Source organism: Salvelinus sp. IW2-2015, linkage group LG15 (assembly GCF_002910315.2).
Source record: "Salvelinus sp. IW2-2015 linkage group LG15, ASM291031v2, whole genome shotgun sequence".
Lineage (NCBI taxonomy): Eukaryota > Metazoa > Chordata > Actinopteri > Salmoniformes > Salmonidae > Salvelinus > Salvelinus sp. IW2-2015.
The window spans coordinates 22,215,529-22,237,002 of NC_036855.1; the positions used below are offsets into that span (position 1 = coordinate 22,215,529).

General features: G+C 41.2%; 2 protein-coding genes across 2 annotated transcripts; one reads left to right on the forward strand and one right to left on the reverse strand.

The window, feature by feature from the left end:
- Nucleotides 1-11,925: 11,925 nt before the first annotated feature.
- On the reverse strand, nucleotides 11,926-15,154 carry LOC111974053 (E3 ubiquitin-protein ligase NEURL3). Its single transcript, XM_024001563.2, has 4 exons — nucleotides 15,063-15,154; nucleotides 13,558-14,058; nucleotides 12,885-13,070; nucleotides 11,926-12,507 (listed from the first exon to the last, which is right to left on the reverse strand). Exons 1-4 carry the CDS (start codon nucleotides 15,121-15,123, stop codon nucleotides 12,353-12,355), a joined length of 903 nt encoding a protein of 300 aa, XP_023857331.1. The 5' UTR covers nucleotides 15,124-15,154; the 3' UTR covers nucleotides 11,926-12,352.
- Nucleotides 15,155-18,461: 3,307 nt separating this feature from the next.
- On the forward strand, nucleotides 18,462-21,202 carry LOC111974054 (homeobox protein Nkx-6.3-like). The gene is made up of 3 exons (XM_024001565.2): nucleotides 18,462-19,300; nucleotides 20,095-20,264; nucleotides 20,406-21,202. The coding sequence occupies exons 1-3, from the start codon at nucleotides 18,892-18,894 to the stop codon at nucleotides 20,634-20,636; spliced, it is 810 nt and encodes a 269-aa protein (XP_023857333.1). The 5' UTR covers nucleotides 18,462-18,891; the 3' UTR covers nucleotides 20,637-21,202.
- Nucleotides 21,203-21,474: the final 272 nt, after the last annotated feature.

A 21,474-nucleotide genomic window follows, 5' to 3' on the forward strand; every position in this document is an offset into this window, starting at 1 on the left:
GGATTGGAGATGTTTAATATAAGTCTGGAAGGAGAGTTTACAGTCTAGCCAGCCACCTAGGTATTTGTAGTTGTCCACATATTCTAAGTTAGAACCGTCCAGAGTAGTGATGCTAGTCGGGTCGGCGGGTGCGGGCAGCAATCAGTTGAAGAGCATGCATTTAGTTTTACTAGRGTTTAAGAGCAGTTGGAGGCCACGGAAGGAGTGTTGTATGGCATTGAAGCTCGATTGGAGGTTTGTTAACACAGTGTCCAAAGAAGGGCCAGATATATACAGAATGGTGTCGTCTGCATAGAGGTGGTTCAAGGAATCACCCGCAGCAAGAGCGACATCGTTGATATATACAGAGAAAAGAGTCGGCCCGAGAATTGAACCCTGTGGTACCCCCATAGAGACTGCCAGAGGTCCGGACAACAGCCCCTCCGATTTGGCAAACTGAACTCTGTCTGAGAAGTAGTTGGTGAACCAGGCGAGGCAGTCATTTGAGAAACCAAGGCTGTTGAGTTTGCCGATAAGAATACGGTGATTGACAGAGTCAAAAGCCTTGGCCAGGTCGATGAAGATGGCTGCACAGTACTGTCTTTTATCGATGGCGGTTATGATATCGTTTAGTACCTTGAGCGTGGCTGAGGTGCACCCGTGACCAGCTCGGAAACCGGATTGCACAGCTGAGAAGGTACGGTGGGATTCGAAATGGTCAGTGATCTGTTTATTAACTTGGCTCTCGAAGACTTTAYAAAGGCAGGGCAGGATGGATATAGGTCTGTAACAGTTTGGGTCTAGAGTGTCACCCCCTTTGAAGAGGGGGATGACCGTGGCAGCTTTCCAATCTTTAGGAATCTCGGACGATACGAAAGAGAGTTTGAACAGACTGGTAATAGGGGTTGCAACAATGGCGGTGGATAATTTTAGAAAGAGAGGGTCCAGATTGTCTAGCCCAGCTGATTTGTACGGGTCCAGGTTTTGCAGCTCTTTCAGAACATCTGCTATCTGGATTTGGGCGAAGGAGAAGCTGGGGAGGCTTGGGCAAGTAGCTGCAGGGGATGCAGAGCAGTTGGCCGGGGTTGAGGTAGCCAGGAGGAAAGCAAGGCCAGCCGTAGAGAAATGCTTATTGAAATTCTCGATTATCGTGGATTTATCGGTGGTGACAGTGTTCCTAGCCTCAGTGCAGTGGGCAGCTGGGAGGAGGTGCTCTTATTCTCCATGGACTTTACAGTGTCCCAAAACTTTTTGGAGTTAGAGCTACAGGATGCAAATTTCTGTTTGAAAAAGCTAGCCTTTGCTTTCCTAACTGACCGCGTGTATTGGTTCCTGACTTTCCTGAAAAGTTGCATATCGCAGGGACTATTCAATGCTAGTGCAGTCCGCCACAGGATGTTTTTGTGCTGGTCGAGGGCAGTCAGGTCTGGAGTGAACCAAGGGCTAAATCTGTTCTTAGTTCTAAATTTTTTGAAAGGGGCATGCTTATTTAAGATGGTGAGGAAAACACTATTAAAGAACGACCAGGCATCCTCGACTGACGGGATGAGGGCAATATCCTTCCAGGATACCCGGGCCAGGTCGATTAGAACGGCCTGCTCGCAGAAGTGTTTTAGGGAGCGTTTGACAGTGATGAGGGGTGGTCSTTTGACTGCGGACCCATAGCGGATGCAGGCAATGAGGCAGTGATCGCTGAGAACCTGATTGAAAACAGCAAAGGTGTATTTGGAGGGCAAGTTGGTCAGGATAATATCTATGAGGGTGCTCATGTTTACGGATTTAGGGTTGTACCTGGTGGGTTCATTGATAATTTGTGTGAGATTGAGGGCATCAGCTTAGATTGTAGGACTGCCGGGGTGTTAAGCATATCACAGTTTAGGTCACCTAACAGAACGAACTCTGAAGATAGATGGGGGCAATCAGTTCACATATGGTGTCCAGGGCACAGCTGGGAGCTGAGGGGGTTCTATAACAGGCGACAACAGTGAGAGACTTATTTCTGGAGAGATTAATTTTTAAAATTAGAAGCTCGAACTGTTTGGGCATAGACCTGGAAAGTATGACAGAACTTTGCAGGCTATCTCTACAGTAGATTGCAACACCWCCCCCTTTGGCAGTTCTATCTCGACAGAACATTTTGTAGTTGGGGATGGAAATCTCAGAATTTTTGGTGGCATTCCTAAGCCAGGATTCAGACASGMCAAGGACATCAGGGTTGGCGGAGTGTGCTAAAGCAGTGAGTAAAACAAACGTAGGGAGGAGGCTTCTGATGTTAACATGCATGAAACCAAGGCTTTTACGGTTACACAAGTCAACAAATGAGAGTGCCTGGGGACACACAGGGCCTGGGTTAACCTCTACATCACCCGGGGAACAGAGGAGGAGTAGGATGAGGGTACGGCTGAAGGCTATCAAAACTGGTCGTCTAGTGCYTTGGGGACAGAGAATAAAAGGAGCAGATTTCTGGGTGTGGTAGGATAGATTCAGGGCATAATCTACAGACAGGGGTATGGTAGGGTGCGGGTACAGTGGAGATAAACCTAGGCATTGAGTGACAATAAGAGAGGTTGCATCTCTGGTCACACTAGTTATGCTGGGTGAGGTCACCGCATGTGTGGGAGGTGGGACAAAAGAGGTATCTGAGGCATGATGAGTGGGACTAGGGGCTCCARAGTAAACTAAAACAATGATAACTATCCTAAACAACAGTATACAAGGCATATTGACATTAGAGAGAGACATAAAGTGAGGCATAAAGCAATCACAGGTGTTGATTGGGAGAGCTAGCTAAGACAACAACGGGTAAGACAACAACAGCTAATCAGCTTAGACAACAACAGGTAAAATGGCGATGAATGGGCAGAGAGGGTCGGTTAACTACACACAGAGCCTGAGTTCGAGGCTGGGGCTGACAGATAAACAACATTTAAAAATGGAGTACAATGAACAATCCAGCAGGCATCAGCTATTTAGCCAAGTGATCATAGGGTCCAGTGAACAGCAATAGATGAAACAGGGAAGCCGCTAGGTAGTCGATACTACGCTAGCAAGCGGAGACACAGCGTTCAAAAAAAAAAGTTACAGGCCGGGGCTAGTAGAAGCYTCTTCACCGATGTCCGGCAAAGGCCGGTTGAGGGCACAACGGATGGAATTACATTGGCAGACCAGTTGTGATGGATCGGCGGGGCTCTGTGTCGACAAAGGGTCTAGGACAGTTAGCAAAAGAGGTATTGTAGCTGGAGTAATTTTGCTAGCCGGGAGATGCGCCTGGCTGGAAGCATCTGGTGCTAGCTTCGGGACAAGGGCGTTAGCCATTATAGCCATTCGGTAGCCGCTAGCTAGCTGCGATGAGCCGCTGCAAAMGTCCAGATCTTACGGCAAGAATCCTGTGATGTTGTGGATTCTAGTCGTGRTAGTGAAGAGTCRGGGAGGCGTCWGCTGTGTAGCCGAGTGATCATAGGGTCCGCTGAGCAGGCCGGGAGATGGGCCTGGCTCAAAGCTAGCTTCGGGGCTGGGCCACTCGGTAGCAGCTAGCTAGCTGTGATGAACAGGAGTAATGGTCCAGGGCTTACGGCAGGAATCCGTTGTTGTAGTGGAGAAAAAACAGGCTAAAAGCGGATGGTGTTTGTGTTACAGGTAAAGGCCGCTAGCAGTGGCTAATAATGACTAAATAGCTAGTAGCTGGTTAGCTTCTGATGGCTAGCTGCTGATGGAGGTTCTGGCTATAAGGTCTAAAAATAGCAGATCCATATCACATTGGGTGAGGCTGGTTGCCAGAAGGTATATTTAATTTAAAAATAGAAAAAGAGATTTAAATATAGACAAAAAAAMCAAAAATMTACACAGGAGAACGACAAACAACGTCTTCACTGCTACGCCTACCTTGTCACAACACAACTGATTGGCTCAAACTCATTAAGAACGAAATAAATTCCACAAATTAACCTTTAACAAGACACGCCTGTTAATTGAAATACCTTCCAGGTGACTACCTCATGAAGTTGGTTGAGAGAATGCCAAGAGTGTGAAAATCTGTCATGAAGGCAAAGGGTGGCTACTTTGAAGAATCTCAAATCTAAAATATATTTTGATTTCTTTAACACTGTTTTGGTTACTACATGATTCCATATGTGTTATTCTATAGTTTTGATGTCTTCTACAATGTAGAAAATAGTAAAAATAAAGAAAAATAATGGAATGAACAGGTGTCTGTCACGCCCTGACCTTAGAGAGCCTTTTTATTCTCTATTTTGGTTAGGTCAGGGTGTGACTAGGGTGGGTACTCTAGTTTTTGTATTTCTATGTTAGCCTGGTATGGTTCCCAATCAGAGGCAGCTGTCTATCGTTGTCTCTGATTGGGGATCATATTTAGGCAGCCTTTTCCCCACTGTGGTTGTGGGATCTTGTTTTTGTATTGTAGCCTTTTTTGCACTACAAAGCTGCATGTTCGTTTTGTTACTCTTTATTGTTTTGTTACTGATTCACATTAATAAACATGATGAACGCCTTCCACGCTGCACCTTGGTCCAATCCTTCCAACAACGATCGTTACAGTGTGTCACGCCCTGGCCTTAGTATTCTTTGTTTTCTTTATGTTTTTTAGTTAGGTCAGGGTGTGACATGGGGAATGTATGTGTTTTTTGTAGTGTCTAGTGTAGTTGTCTCTGATTGAGAGCCATATTTAAGGCAGTCATAGCATTGGGGTTTTGTGGGTAATTGTCTGTGTCTATGTTGCATGTTTGCACTTAGTCTTTGATAGCTTCACGTTCGTCTGTTTGTTGTTTTGTTTCGTGTCCTTCTTCTAATAAAGAGAAGATGTATTTTCCACACGCTGCGCCTTGGTCCTCTCTCTCTCCCATTAACGAATGTGACAGAATTACCCACCAGAATCGGATCAAGCGGCGTGTCAAGCGGCAAAGGACCCACCTACACAGGATTTCTGGACATGGGAGGACGAATTGGATGGTAAGGGACCTTGGCTCAACCAGGAGAATATCGCCGCCCCAAAGCTGAGCTGGAGGCAGCGAAAGCAGAGCCATGACCAGCCAGAGCCGTCAGCCAGTCCGGAGCTGCCGTCCCTCAGTCGGAGCTGCCGTCCCTCAGTCCGGAGCTGCCGTCCTCAGTCCGGAGCTGCCGTCCCTCAGTCCGGAGCTGCCGCCCTCAGTCCGAGCTGCCCTCATTCCGGTGTTGCCCCTCAGTCCGGTGCTGCCCCCTAATCCAGTGGGGTTAATTTGGAGGGTGGCCATTTGGAGGAGGCTACAAAGCGGGTATTGACAATGGTGGAGTGGGGGCCACGTCCCGCACCGAGCCGCCGCCATGATGGGGCCCACCCCGGACCCTCCCCTTTCTATGTCAGTTTGTGCGGTCGGAGTCCGCACCCTTTGGGGGGGGGTACTGTCACGCACTGGCCTTAGTATTCTTTGTTTTCTTTATGTTTTTTAGTTAGGTCAGGGTGTGACATGGGGAATGTATGTGTTTTTTTGTAGTGTCTAGTGTAGTTGTCTCGATTGAGAGCCATATTTAAGGCAGTCATAGGCATTGGGTTTTTGTGGGTAATTGTCTGTGTCTATGTTGCATGTTTGCACTTAGTCTTTGATAGCTTCACGTTCGCTGTTTTGTTGTTTTGTTTCGTTGTCCTTCTTCTAATAAAGAGAAGATGTATTTTCCACACGCTGCGCCTTGGTCCTCTCTCTCTCCCATTGACGATCGTGACACAGTGTCCAAACATTTGACTGGTATTGGCGATCTAAATGAATTAAACAAATTCAAGATCCGTTGGTGGAACTCKAAGAGAAAACTTGCAATGTAATCGAGGCTTAAAAGTCCTCTGGAGTTTTTAATTTTCACCTCAAAATCTCCAACCTGAATCTCAGCATATACCGTAGAGTTTATTTTCTATTTTTTTGTTTGTTTTCTCTTTCAATGGAGGATTCAGTTAGCATAGCATCTATTGATGATTGCTAGGTCTGTGCATGTTCTATGAATCAATTTAGCTTACCTTGTACTATTTATAATCATGTTTTATGTTGGATGTGCCCTCACAATTAATGTAATTGTTATTTGTCCAATGATTTATTCTTTCTTAAGGGTATTTTCTAAGGAGTGGTGACAGTCCCACTCCTTTTGTTGAAGAGATAGAACAGTGGTGGAAAGAAGAGGAAGATAGGAGGAGAGGGAGGGGGAGTCAAAGGGACAGTGGGTCGGATTCGAACCCATGCCGACTGAGGCCACTAATAATTTATTCTGCCTATTTCTTGCTTTGAACATAATAAAACAATTGATCTAAAAAATCGGATTTCCAAGATCAAAAAATACATTTAAGCCCTACAAATATGTCAATTTATTATATTCCACAAAAGAATTCACACGAGAGGCACTGTAGCCTGCACAGAGGCTACTTGAACTGGCACCCAGTGGACCTGCAATCTTATGGGCCCTACACTCTTCATGCTAAACTATGCAAACGCAACGATGGAGCGTCATTTTCACACATACTGTGGCTACGTACATTTGTGTGGCTCAACTTTTGTAACGGACCGTATACAAAGCTCCGTCTCTCTGTTTGTTTGTTTTCTTCATTTATAGAACCATAAGTCCATTCTAAATAACTGAAGAGAGAGTGTGTGTGTGTGTGTGTGTGTGTGTGTGTGTGTGTGTGTGTGGTGTGTGTGTGTGTGTGTGTGTGTGTGTGTGTGTGTGTGTGTGTGTGTGTGTGTGTGTGTGTGTGTGTGTGTGTGTGTGTGTGTGTGTGTGTGTGTGTGTGTGTGTGTGGTGATAGTAAAACAAGGAAACCATTTTCCCACGTCCCCATGAGGACAAAGGCTATTTTAAACTTAAGGGTAAGGGGTTAGAATTAGGGTAAGGGGTTAGTAGTTAGGTTTAGGGTTAGGTTTAGGGTTTGGGTTAGGGTTACGGGTTAAGGTTAGGGATATAGTAAGGGGAAGGGTTAGGGGTTAGGGAGAATAGTATTTTGAATGGAAAGTAATTTTAGGTCTCCACGAGGATAGAAGAACAAAATGTGTGTGTGTGATGGTGACAAAGATAAATAAAAGTCCTGGACTGAGAAGCATCCATACTGTTCTTGACGTACAGAATATAGTGAGTCAGAACCTTAACGATCATTATTAAGCACATAGTGGGGGAGGGCTCGAAAGCCAACCGCTCAAATGAGCTCCAGCTAGCCTTTTTTTCATAAACCTTGAGTCACAATGTTGGTTGACACAGAGCAATACATACACGGCTAGGGTTACACTCCACACAAATACACAAATTCAAAATCCAGACCTGGGCTCACGCTAACAGACTTAGTCACACACTCACATACACACATGCCCACAGCTGGAGGAGAGGAATCAGTGTTTCCACAGTCTGCTCCAAAAGCAGCCATGCCCATGTTGCAAAAGCAGCCTCACTTGCCCACCCAGTTTGGAAATGAGTGTGTGGCAGAGGAAACTACTGTAATATGTAGATTGCAATGGACACATTGGTAAATGCTTTTAATTCTAGAGTATCAATAATGCTGAAGAAAAATAAACACATTCAGGTACACAGTAAGGGGTGTATTATTTTAGAGAATGCACAAAGAACATTGGGGGGTGCAGCTTTTGCAGCTTTGTCCTGCATTCTAGAGCAATAATCATTATGCCTAGTTTGCTGGAAATTATATAATCATATTTTTCTGGATAGGTTGTCTAAGCATATCTCTTTACCTGTTCAATTGTCATTTTTATTAATGCCACACTGGTATATAGTATCATAACCCAATAATTAAAGCGATTTTTGTATTTTCTGAAGTCTAGCAACCTTGCCAGCAGGCATGGCAGCTAAAATAGTTAGACAAGCTACTCTAACTCGATTGATAGCCAGAAATGGCTTGGGAGCTAGTTATGAGGTTGGGAGATTGGGAACCTAGCTCGCTGGCTAGCTAAAGCCAACTTCGTAAAATTTCTAGGTGGCTAGTATTACAGACGAACAACAAAACATTTTAGATGTATTTATTCAATAGCCTGGATCAAATTCATTTACACACATAGCACCTGCGAGTCCTGCACATCACCGGCAGCTAAAATCAAATCAAACGCTGTGTGTGTCACTCGACACTTTCTCACCTCCACCACTGATGGAGCACCTCCACTCAAAAAAACCATACTAGCGTACTACATACAGTACCAGTCAAAAGTTTGGACACACATACTCATTCAAAGGTTTTTCTTTATTTTGCTATTTTCTACATTGCAGAATAATAGTGAAGACATCAAAACTATGAAATAATACATATGGAATCTTCAAAATAGCCACCCTTTGAATTGATGACAGCTTTGCACACTCCTGGCATTCTCTCAACCATCATCTCAAATATAAAACATATTTTGATTTCTTTTAACACTTTTTTGGTTACTACATGATTCCATATGTGTTATTTCATAGTTTGATGTTTTCACTATTATTCTACAATGTAGAAAATAGTAAAAATAAAGAAAAACCCTTGCATGAGTAGGTGTGTCCAAACTTTTGACTGGTATTGTACTTCAATCAAATGCATTTATAAAGCCCTTTTTACATAAGCAGATGTCACAAAGTGCTATACAGAAACTCAGCCTAAAACCCCAAACAGCAAGCAATGCAGATGAAGAAGCACAGTGTCTTGGAAAAACTCCCTAGAAAGGCAGGGAACATAGGAAGAAACCTAGAGAGGAACCAGGCTCTACTTAAAATGCATACTATGTACTCATCGTCACATAATATTTAGCACGTACTGTTTAGTAAAAAGTATGCAGATGCCACGGCCGCAAGACAATGCATTGTGGAAAAGTGTGCATCAAATTCTACTAGAAATGAGTATAACATCCTGGCATTTGAACCATACTAAATAAATATAAAATCACCTATTATTTTTGCATACTGAGAATGCGTCATGCACAATTGCGTTGTTTCCCATTCGTTGATTCCGGTAGGGCATCCGCATATCTAATTGATCAGCTTTTGTCAAAGCCGAAAAGAGTGACATTGGGCATTTAAAATATACTCCATTTTCAAAATGTTGCATACTATTGAACTTATCAAACAGCCTACTATTTAGGATGCAAGTATGGGTATTCGGACATGACCAGTGTCTGCGTGCAGTAGAGCAGGGATTGGCTACTCCAGTCCTAGGGGACCTGATTGGTGTCACACTTTTACCCCAGCCCCAGATAACACAACTGACCTGGGGCGCAACTTTCACTGGACATGCCCCCCCCCCCCCCACACACACTCATTCTGAAATTGCATTTTAGTCCCCCCCAGTTTTATCAATGGAATGTGATACCGCCTCCAAGCGGTTGGGTAGGCTGTTCGGAGTGTTTATCCGACTGGATAAAAAAATACAAATAATAATAATGAGTCCATCCCACTTCTAAAACCAAAGTTGCGCCCCTGCATCTAACTACAATAATCAACTAATCATCATCTTCAATTTAGAATGCAATTAGTTGAATCAGCTGTGTTTGCTGGGAATGGGGATACTCTTTGCCTGGTCCAGTGGGTGTGGCCCCTCTGCAAAATACAGCCGACAGATCTTTTTATAAATAATGATGATAAATCATGGGCTTAAAAATGGATTTTAGTAATTAATTCAACATCAAAACGTTTTCTAAACAGGACAAATCTGAGGTGGCACGTGCCCTTGTGCCCCCTATGGGCATGATGCCTCTGTTAAGTTATTGCTCTTGTGTCTGTCCACAGAGTTTCCTTAGTTCTGTTAGTATTCCTGTCAACCCAGTTGAGTGGCTGGCTGGTTCTTCTGTCTTTCCCAGCGTCTGACTCAGTCTTCAGATATTCCTCAGGCCTATCAGACTGGTGAATTCTTCCTTTCTCTGGCTCTCTCTCTCTGTCTTGACTGCACCCAACGCCATCCAAGATAAATATTTAACAGCTTGTGAGATCAACAACCAAAGGTCACATCCCTCTCTGTTGTCCTCTCTCCACATCATCTCCTCATCAGAGAAAGCCCACTGTTCCAGACTTTCATCATCATGGCACATGACCATCACCCGAGTCACACTAACCATACTTTAAAAAAGGTATATGAGTTATTTAGTGGGTTATGGCATTGGCTTCAATGTGGCTCAAGTCACGTCCCTGGTTGTGGCTTTGTTCGATTGTTAAACTCATGGATTTGTGAGCTACCTCTTGAATTTAGAAGTTCTCACATATTGAAATTTGTAAGCTATTTAACATCATGTTGTTCTAAAAATGACAAATCATTGACTCACCTTGAACACCTCCCTGTATTTTAAGTCTCCTGCCATGTGGGCATTTGTTGGAATAAATCAACATTCATGATTGTGCACTGGTGGATGATGACTGTTGTTCTTCATTAACACTGCTTAGCGGTCATATTAAATATTAACCCAATATAATTTCTAACATGTTGCCTAAAGTAGAAATTAGGGTTAGATAAGGGGACTGAGGTCTGTTATGCACAAGGGGGACAGGGTGCACGGGCACATAGGGACTTGACCAACTCATTTTATAAACCTCTAGTTAAAAGAACATTTCTACAAGCTGTTAAGAGTGCATGGGTGGGGATCCTACAGAAAGCTCCATACTCCGACCAGACTCAATAAAGAGCTCTTTGTAGTGTTTACAAAGGCCCACTAGATGGCATCCTATGGACACAGGTGGTCCAAATGCATGAAGCTCATATTGTACACATTCAGGAGCTGTGGAAATAAAGTCCAATATAAGGCCTTTTTGCTGGGAGAAGAGACCACAACAGAATCAACATTTGTAAATATCTAGACCCTTAAAGATGCACTATGCAGAAATCGCTCCGCCATTTCCTAGTTGCTAAAATTCTATAATAGTTTGACTAATTTCGGTTTAAGTGACAAAACAATCAAGTATCGTGTAGAGAGTCATCGTACAATCTAAACCGCTGTGAAATACTTTTTCCATAACCAAAAATATTGTATTTTTAGCTGTTTGAAGCTGAAACTAAAGAATGGGAAGTATAGAAACATAGAACAGATCTACCGCTTCTTAGACTTGCTTTCAATGAGAAAGAAATGAATGATATAGATATGTCAATGTGAATTTGGTCAGTTGCCCAAGAAGTTACATATTGCAGGTTTAAAGAAACAGATCATAAATATGACTAAATCAACAAGTCTTATAATTCATAAAGTTATGTGCTAATGTGAAAAAATCAATTGCATTAATGGAACGGTAGTAAATGCTAATAAAACCTCCCATATATTTGGAAAACACATTAAAAAAAACACATTCAAAGATCTTAAAGTATGCAAATAAAACAGGTACAAACTAAAGGTAAAAGAAAAGTGTAAGTGCTAATATAGGCAAATGAAGTGCTGTAGAAGCCTCCCTCATAAAGTATCATGCAAATAAAAGGAACACACACTAAAGATCCAAGAAAATAATGTGTAAATAAATAATGATTAGGTTTCGGGTTGAGCTGGAGTGTGGACATGAAGCTAGTGTTAGGGTTATGGTTAGGGTTGAGCCTGGATGTGGACATGAACTAGAACTAGGCTATTCAAAAGCGTACGGCCCTAAACAGAGACAGAAAATATGTTGACATGCAGATAATCAGTAACTCTGTGTTATTAAATGTCTTTGTAATTACATTTTATAATGAGAAATATGTAACATGGTGAGTGTAACGGATGTGAAATGGCTAGCTAGTTACCGGGTACGCGCTAATAGCGTTTCAATCAGTTACGTCACTTGCTCTGAAACATAGAAGTAGTGTTTCCCCTTGCTCTGCAAGGGCCGCGGCCTTTGTGGAGCGATGGGTAACGACGCTTCGTGGGTGACTGTTGTTGATGTGTGCAGAGGGTCCCAGGTTTGTGCCCGGGTCGGGGCGAGGGGACGCCATAAAGTTATACTGTTACATGAGCTGCATAAGTATTACTTCACAAAGTGAGCAGACCACACTAGGCCGAGTAGCAGTTATGTTCATGGATTTTATTACACATATAAAACACATATATATTTCTACAACAGACAACATGTCTTAAATAACAGATACAAAAAGTAGACAATAAAAATACAGTATGGGTAAAAGGCAGCGATTGATATATGGTCCTAAAACAGTTATATATCAAACAGAATAGTTATCAGCACAGGAAGTCACTCTTATAGAGTAATAGATCACAGTCAAGTAAAGTACATGTACAAGAAAATATAGCTTTACACATTCAAGTCTTTTTGTGCAATTTATGCCAATAGCAGCAGGTTACATTCATTATCTTTTCAGTAGATTGTGCATTTTCATTTCTTCCTCTTCTCAGCCTTATTGTGGTTGTACCTCAACAGCATTTGATCATATCATCATATCAGTTTGTCATGTGATGGTCTGTGCCTGGGGCGTTTAGTTCTTGATGTTCTGGCGACACAGAGGGCAGGATCCAAACTCTTGGATCACTCTGGTGGCACACTGGAGACACAGGCACTGATGGCCACACCGCAGGCTGATACAGGCCTTCTGGCTCATACACACTGCGCAGTCCTCTACACTCTCACAGTCTGCAATCAGAACAGATATGCTCAGTTACATGACCTGTAAGGTCAAGTGGGACTCGGCTCGGCATGGCTTTGAAGTTAGGGTGGTTAGTGGTGTGGTGTCCAAAAGGTTGCTCACTCGTATGTGAGGCTAACATGTACTGTAGCTACAGTATGTCATTGAACCAGCATGGCTTAGATGTTTCTATAAATGTTTAGCTACACAATAGTACATGTGTGTAAAATGTTAGTCTTGGGAAAATGTTTGGTTTGAAATAGTATGGAACATTATTATTTTAAGAATAGCTAGATTAGAAATCAAGTAATTACATTCAAATGAAGGATATTTTTCATTTAAAAGTTTTAAAACAAGATAGAGTTTGTTGTATCGTGACACTTACTTGATGTCTGCTTATTGGCTGGACATGGAAGAAGATATCTCTCATGCCTGTCATGACAAATTTGCTTCACATTCACATATGTGTCTACATTGAGCGAGGCATGTCTCTGATGAGCAGAACAAGAGGAATGCCGTTGAGGAGCAGGACAGGATTTCCGATTACACAAAAAGTATTTCTTCTCCGAACCTACAAGAGATAACCAGATGTGCGGTTAGTCACTAACAGTTGGACATCAGTAGTTCCTTCCTGCAGTCAATGACCAAAAGCGCCCTCTTTGGCCTCATGGGTGGAATGTTATTAATATTTTTCATAATTTCATAATTAATAAAGATTATTATTAAAAACCTAACGAAAATTCAGTGTTTCTATGCCAAACAATTTTGTTATATTTCAGTCTTCTCTGACGTGTATATATAGCATAATATTGGGATGCAAACTCAAAATGTAACTTTTAAACTCTATAACTGACATGGTACATGTCTTCTTTTTTAAGCCCATAATCATGTGTGTGAGGTGTATACTTTTTTTTKAAGTAGATTTGTTTACGACTACCAAGAATCACTCTGTGTGACAATGATTTAGCCAACTGCAGTAATAAGTTAAACTAATAGGTCAAAAGAGAAGGACAGACAGACTSTTCATTCATACATGTTCCATTGATTTCTGAACTTACCCAGTAAGAGCACAGAACAGGTCTGCCCATACACGTCAAACATGGCCCACAGGGGCCAGCTGAGGTCTACTCCCTCCAGCAGTTTGTGTTGTCGGCCGTTGGCATTCCTGAAATACAATGTACCGCCATAGGAGACCCAGAACTCCAGCTCTGAGCCTGCCAGGCAGCACATCTCAGGCACAGGAGCGGCCCAGTGACCAGGGATGTCTGTGAGGTCTGGGATGGCCATGGAGGGCAAGGCTCTGGCAATTGGAGGTACAGTGGTGAAGCCTATACGCATGGCTCCACACCAGTTCAGCCCACACTGTTCCACTCGCAGACGCACCCTCTCCTGGGGCCGTATCGGGCGGCTGCTGAACACCAGGCCATGTCTGAAGGTGTCCCCAGTCCTGTCTGCCCGTCTAGCCCCCTGGCTCAGGCTCACCAAAGCCCCCACCGCCTCCCTATGGAAAGTCAAGGGGCCCAGGCAGCGAGGTCCACAAACATGTGCTGGCTCAAGCTCTAAAGAAGATTTGAAAAGGGGAAGTAGGGCTAATCATTTGAATGCTACAGTACCTCAGTCAGAGATGAAATAGATAGCTGTTGTTGACAGACATAATGATTAAAATGATAAAAACAACATAGAAATGAATATCTGAATGTGACTGAGAATGAAACTGCTTTACTGCTTTATGGAATTGATTCTATGCAAGCCAACAAAGTAGATTGCATCGGTATAGGAAAGGCTTTTGTCAAATAATCTTAAATGACAGCAATTCTCATTCACTGATCAATACAAATACTGAATGTTACTTGCAAAAGAGGAGATGAGATTATATTAGTGTTATTATTATTTTAGTTTTGCATTAACACTGCCAGCAAGAAAGGCAGTTACACTATGTTGATAGATAAATATTAAGGAAGAGTCTTGTTTACATCACATTCCTGTTTACAGTGCCCTAAACAATTATCTGATTTGCCTTACATTAAATTGTATCTCCCCATTAACCTGTTCTAAACTTGTGTTTCAAATTAAATCTTTCATTCACATGAATAATAATTTAGCCCCCTCTCACCCTGGACCAGAGAAGCCTCTGGATAGCAGAGTTCTTGTCACTAGTAAATCTAATTCCTAGTCAAGCCATAATAACAATTTTAAAAAATAAAACAGATTATATGGCTGGTTGCCAGAAAATCTCTTATTCAATTGTATATCGTAAATGWCAGATGGGTCTTCCTCTAGGATCTACCATATGCATGGGTAACTGCCATGTATAGTATGTCAGTGTTGTGAATGACAAGCTTTACTGTTATCTGTGCCTACCAGAATCCCTTGACGTAAATGTGCATGATACATTGAAGGAAAAATATTGTAATGTTTGTAGATATAAAGATTCACTTTACATAAGACCATTATAATATAAGTGGTTGGTCTACATCTCTGAAAATATACTAGAAGTAGACTTCCCACCTATTACAATTACAACACAGTTGTCATCATTCATCAATGAAGAGACGATCCTTACCAAGGCTTCTGCTGATCATCTTATACATGTTGCTCTTCGTATCCTCTGTAATGTAATGCATAGCCACATAGTACACCTACAGTAGGTTGAGTAGTTCTGAGGTGGTGGGTGTGTTCACAGGCTTTATACTCCTCTGTCTGCCCACGTGCCTGTAGTTTATACACACAAGATTACTCATCACAAGGAAAGGAAAGGGGAGGGCTAAGGGGCAGGACCGTACTCTGGAAAAGTACCTACATTCTAACAGAAGAGACCATGTTTTCATTTGCTTTATCTAACACCATTTTCTGTTTTATCCAACACTTTGAGATCTTTGAAAACAGTAACATTTTATATTTTTAAAGCATGATACAACTAAACTGTGGGAAATCAACCAGAGGTATCACGCCCAAGTGGTTTCACTGTCATTTTACATTATTCAAGTTATGAATAAACCAGGTTCTTTAAGTAGGTATATATAATGTGAAGATAATTACTGCTAAACCAGAAATTACATTATTCTTTCAGCAATAAGGAATTCCCCCATGTCCAATGACTACACATGTAAAGCAGGTAGCTACAGCCTACAACGCAAACAACAGAATGTTGTATGCCTGGACAATATTCCACATACAGTACATGGTTCACATACTGTAGGGGAGAAGAGATGATCAGGAGTTGGAATTTCCATTAACAGAGCAATACAATTATATAGGTGACAGGTAAAGAATGTTGTCTTCTTCTGGGGTTTTGTTTATCCATATTGGATCATTTCTTTGTTCAGCTCCTGTGAAAAGTTAAGTTGTGTATAAAACTTTTCTTTCAATCTTTTTTTAATCSAAGAATTGTAGGTTCCACTTTCTAACCATCGCTATATGCACCACATCTTTTTTTCATGGGGAGAGGATCATTTATAACAGTAACAAAAGAAGTAGCCACCTAAAAAGTATATATAATCTRACCTGCCTCGTGAGTTACTGAGAATCAGTTGGGGTTTTCCATTTCAAATGTCTAAAAAATAACTACAAAACTCTGTGGAAATTCTACATTTGAACCGTTGCATCAGCTCAAACATCCATGATTGATTCAGTGAGACGGTAATATGATAAAGTAGTCTCTATTGGGCCAGGGCCAGGGTGAGGTATCTCACAGGGGACTTGACATGGTGGCAGTGAGTTGACCTCATTGCAAAATAGGCTAATGGCATCACTTCCCTCTCAACTCTACCTCCTTTCAAACTGTTGTTTTTGAAATTATCTTGAAAATGTGCAATGGTAACTCAAAAAGCCTATGTCATTCCAACCTGGACTCAACGGTAGATGTAACATAGTAAATCTAAATCTGTCTCCCTCCATTTAGTAGGATATTTTTATTTTTTTATTTTTTTATTTTTTATTTTACCGTTATTTTACCAGGTAAGTTGACTGAGAACACGTTCTCATTTGCAGCAACGACCTGGGGAATAGTTACAGGGGAGAGGAGGGGGATGAATGAGCCAATTGTAAACTGTTACGTTTAGCATGTTATGTATTAATTTGTGGATGTCCATCATCCATTTCATATGATATGTTATGAATTGCAATTCGTATGTTATCTTATGATTTGCAATTCATACAACATGTTACTAATTTGCAATACGTATGATATTTTAGGAATTCCAATTTGTTGTGGCTAACGTTAGCTAGATGGCTAACGTTAGCTAGGCTAGGGGTTAGGGTTAGGTTAAGGTTAGGGGAAGGGTTTTTCTAAAATGCAAAGTTGTTGCAAAGTAGCTAAAAAGTAGTAAGTAATTGTGAGGTTGCTAATTAGCTAAAATGCTAAAGTTGTTCATGGTGAGATTCAACCTGCAACCTTGGGCTGCTAGACCCCAACCAACCACCAACTTTCTGTCTTATGTAGCCATACCAAACATAACATATCATACTAATTTGAGTGTCCCGGGTTTATGTTTACTACGTTACCTCTAGTCTATGAGACCAGGCTGGTCATTCAGAACAAGGCATGTCAACCATTTGTGGTTACAAATCAAYCTGCTGGTCACCCACTGCTCAAATTGGCCAGGGAAAAAAAGGTGAATTTGGCTGCCCTCTGTTGGAGGTTGCGGCATCAGCAGGTTCAGCATCATGTGACAGGATACAGACCATCCCAATTTACATTCCAAAATCATGTCACCACTTTTGGAAAGTTACTGGACATATCGATAGTAACCAGAAAAAAGTAAGGAGAAAAGTGAGCTAATAGTCACATGTTAGATCTCCCCTCCCCCCACTAAATTGTCTCAGGAAAACTCCAGGTCAGGATTACACAAGATTATGCAACGCTCTTGGCATTTCCCGTAGACTGCTATCAATCTGTCCTGGCAAGAGCAAACAATACCAGTGTTATGAATTTGACTTCTGCTAAATGTGCACATATAGACACAATTATAGAAATCAGAGCAATATGTGTGCATATTACAAATAGACTAGTTAATAATAATAATTCTTATTATTCTCTAATAATTTGTGAGTTTACATTTTGTAATAAATATACCCTTRTACATGCCGTGACGATTTTAATTTGTTTTTTTATCCTAAATAATAACTCAAATATATTTTTTTAATCAATTCACTGTTTACATTTATATTTCCATAGAGTATTAAATACATTTGAATAAAGATGTGGGAAATACAAATGGATTTTTATCTATTAATGGAATGAGTATGAATAGATACAGAACAATGACTCCATTAGAGATGATGCCTAAAATGGACAGAGAATAGTCACAGAATGCAACYACATAATAACCAAACTTCCATCAAAAGAGAAATCCAGCTTTATAAGAATAACCACTATTCAAAATATCTTATGAAAAAGCTAGTTGTTTTACTTTCTTTTTAATTGAACCTTTATTTAACTATTCAAGTCAATTAAGAACAAATTATTATTTACAATGACGGCAAATGGAGGACAAAACATACATCAAGACAAGAGACACCACAACACTACACAAAGAGAGACCTAAAACAACACAACATGGCAGCAACACAACATAACAACCCAACATGGTAGCAACACAACATGACAACACAACTTGACAGCAACACAACATGACAACACAACATGGCAGCAACACAACATCACAACACATGCAATGGACTAAAACAGAGGAAATATAAATCTGTGTGCCGAAGCTACTTCTTCCTCAGCACCACAGAGGGCCAGCCATGTCAGGCCATCAAAAAGCAACTTGTTCCCACTCCACCTTTTCAAAACACTATTAATCTGCTGTTTTCCAATAGTTGGCTTTGACCAGGGAGCCAATAGAAAGACATGAGAGCTGTGAGACCCTGACCAATCCTAAGCAGGATTCTAATGTGGCCTATCTTTATCAAGGTGCCACTCCACTTCAAGATACTGCTTATTTATGACCCCCGAGGAGAGAGCAGGGAGGAGATATTTGTCTTGAGGAGCAACTGTGAACACTCTTTCTCAGGTGCCACAACACCTGATGCTAATTTTGGAATTACCACGTASAGTGCAATGGCACAAAACAGGTGAAGGAAGAGAGTGAAGAGGTTTTATGCTGGTACCTGCCCTCTGCTGTCATAGCCAGCTAGAGAGACACCTCTGCAGATACCAGTGACCTGGAGTAATCTGGTCCTCAGTTAGGGGACATTGGCATTTGCATCATAGGTCATCATTTGAACATCAAAAGACTGGATTAAGAAATAAGAACACAATCAACAAACCTGTATTCATCCAGCTTGGTGAGAGAGGTGAACTTGAACCTTTGTGGGCCACACTGGGTCTTTTCATGACTGGACCTTGTTAGGTGAGTTGGTGAAATCTGGAGGCGGGACCACTTCCCATGGATCCCAACATACCGGGGTCTTTCCTGTTTAACAACAGCCTGAACCAATTCTCCTCGGACTTAAAGACACCTGTGTGTCAGTTCTCAGTGCCCAACTCCTTCTGCAAGCTCAACCCAGGCCTGAACAGCCAGCTGCAGGCAGCGGGCACAGCCCAAGGCATTAGCAACATTCTCAGCCGTTCCATGATGGGTGCTACAGGCACCACCACCCTGCTCTCTGGATACCCCACCATGGGGGGCTTTGGCACTGTGGACCCAGGGGTCTACTACAGCTGTGCAGACTATAACCCCTCCCTGGGCAGCTTCACCAAGCCTGGCACTGAGTGCCCCATGAAGGGTCGCAGTGGCAGTTGCTGGGCAGAGAGCGGGTGCGAGTGGAGAGGAGGGAGGCAGCAGTGCACAGACAGTGAGTCTAACTCCACACTGTAATCAGCTTAACATCACACCACTCACTAACCAACTGCCTGAGGCAGGACATTGGCTCTTATCAATCATCCATGATATTCAGAGAACTGTARTATTAGCTAGATTATTATCATGTTWTTCTACAAGCTCAAACTAATTAATAAATGTAATTGTGTAAATTACTCTGTAATTGCTGTTTAATTCAAAAARATCTTAGTTAAAACATTTTAATAACTTAATTTATCTCATTCAAGTTTTTAATTCAAGGTTCTGTTAGTTAAAGGTGTAAATATATTGTTGATAGAGTGTACTGTTGTCTTTGAAATACTCAATATTAGATATTGTAATCTATAATGTTATTTTATGTGTCATTGTTTAAAAACTGATTCATCCACTTGACATACATACAAATATTTGGAACCTGATTACATGCTATATCCAAGTATAATGCTGTGCAAGTCACATAAAACCTTTCAAGATTGCTTTTAAAATATCATATATATATGTGAAAAAAATGAGGTATTGAGAAATGTATTCTTTCTACTATTATATCTGATAATCTTTAAAACAACCATCCTAAAAATACAGAACAATTGGTTGTATATATGTCCTATGTTTTGTTTATTCATTTTGATTCCTCCAATATAAGAATATTTGACTAACATTTTACAGTTAGGAGATTCATATCTATGTAATTGACCAGGTCATCATTATTTACTTCACTATTAATATGAAGTCCCCAAATGACTAAATWAAAAAAWAAAWACTTAACTGTAATATATACTTTATTTCCAGACAGTGGGCATCTAGGAGATATGTCAGGCAGGAAGAAGCACACCAGACCTACATTCAGTGGACATCAGATATTTGCCCTGGAGAAAACCTTTGAGCAGACCAAGTACTTGGCCGGGCCAGAGAGAGCTAGACTGGCCTACTCCCTGGGCATGACAGAGTCACAAGTCAAGGTAAAACAGATCTACATGCAAGCACTAACAATTATACACTTCATCTTAATTCAAGTTGTAAAAAGTATTACAATATTGTATAATGTAATGTAAGCTGGTTAAAATAAGAAATCCCACTAAGTAAATAAATGATTTCATCAGGTGTGGTTCCAGAACCGACGCACCAAGTGGAGGAAGAAGAGTGCCTCAGAGCCRAGCTCCACCCAGGCCACACAGGGTGAGCATGGAGGGGAGATTTCGGAGAACGAGGTGGAGGATGAGGAGTACAACAAGCCTCTGGACCCCGACTCAGACGACGAGAAGATACGACTGCTGCTGCGTAAACACCGCCGGGCTTTCTCTGTACTCCACCTTGGACCACACCACGTCTGACACACTAACACAAGCGCACACACAAATCAGATGTGCATGTTGTAGCAAGGGGTATCATGAAACAAATCATTTTGTAGTATAGACCCACAATTTAATATTCAAGCATGTTAAAAAAGACACATTTACAATACAGTAAGTTTAAGGAGAAAAAGGGGTAATAGTTCACTTGAACTGTTGCCTTGACGTACAGTACTGTATAATGAAAACAGAGAGATGTTACATATGTAATGATTGGTGAAACAGTTCAATTGAGAATTGAACATATCAATGAGTTTCAATGTGGAAACTGGTTTACTGTTATGTGGGAAATCCATTATGATAATCTGTTCTGATGGTTGTATCAAACGTGAAAGGAAATTGTTTCTAATGTATAAAGACACATTATAGCAGACAAACTGTATAGATGATTTGTAAAGCATTGATAATGCAGTTTACAGTACCTGTTTTATTTGTACAGAACAAACACAAACACTATTTTGTTTTATCAAATTAATTTGCTTGTTGTACTCCTAACATTCAATGTCCATTTGAATTTGTTCACAGTCAACTGCTGTACAGTAACTATGAACACAGAATACTTATATAATCAACCTTTATTAATTTAACTTGAGAGCCTGGCAATGCTTTTTTCATACTGGCGTTGAGGGCACACATAACTCAAAATAAGTCTTAACATTCTATTTCGACTAATGTGTTGGCAAGCTTTCATGACATTTGAGGGTTTCTGCGCATCCAAAATAAGTCCCATAAGTATAGTGTAAATAAATGATGAAATTTGGAATTGTAAAATAAATTGCGAATTATTTATTGAAAACAATGGTAAAATGATTGTGTCATG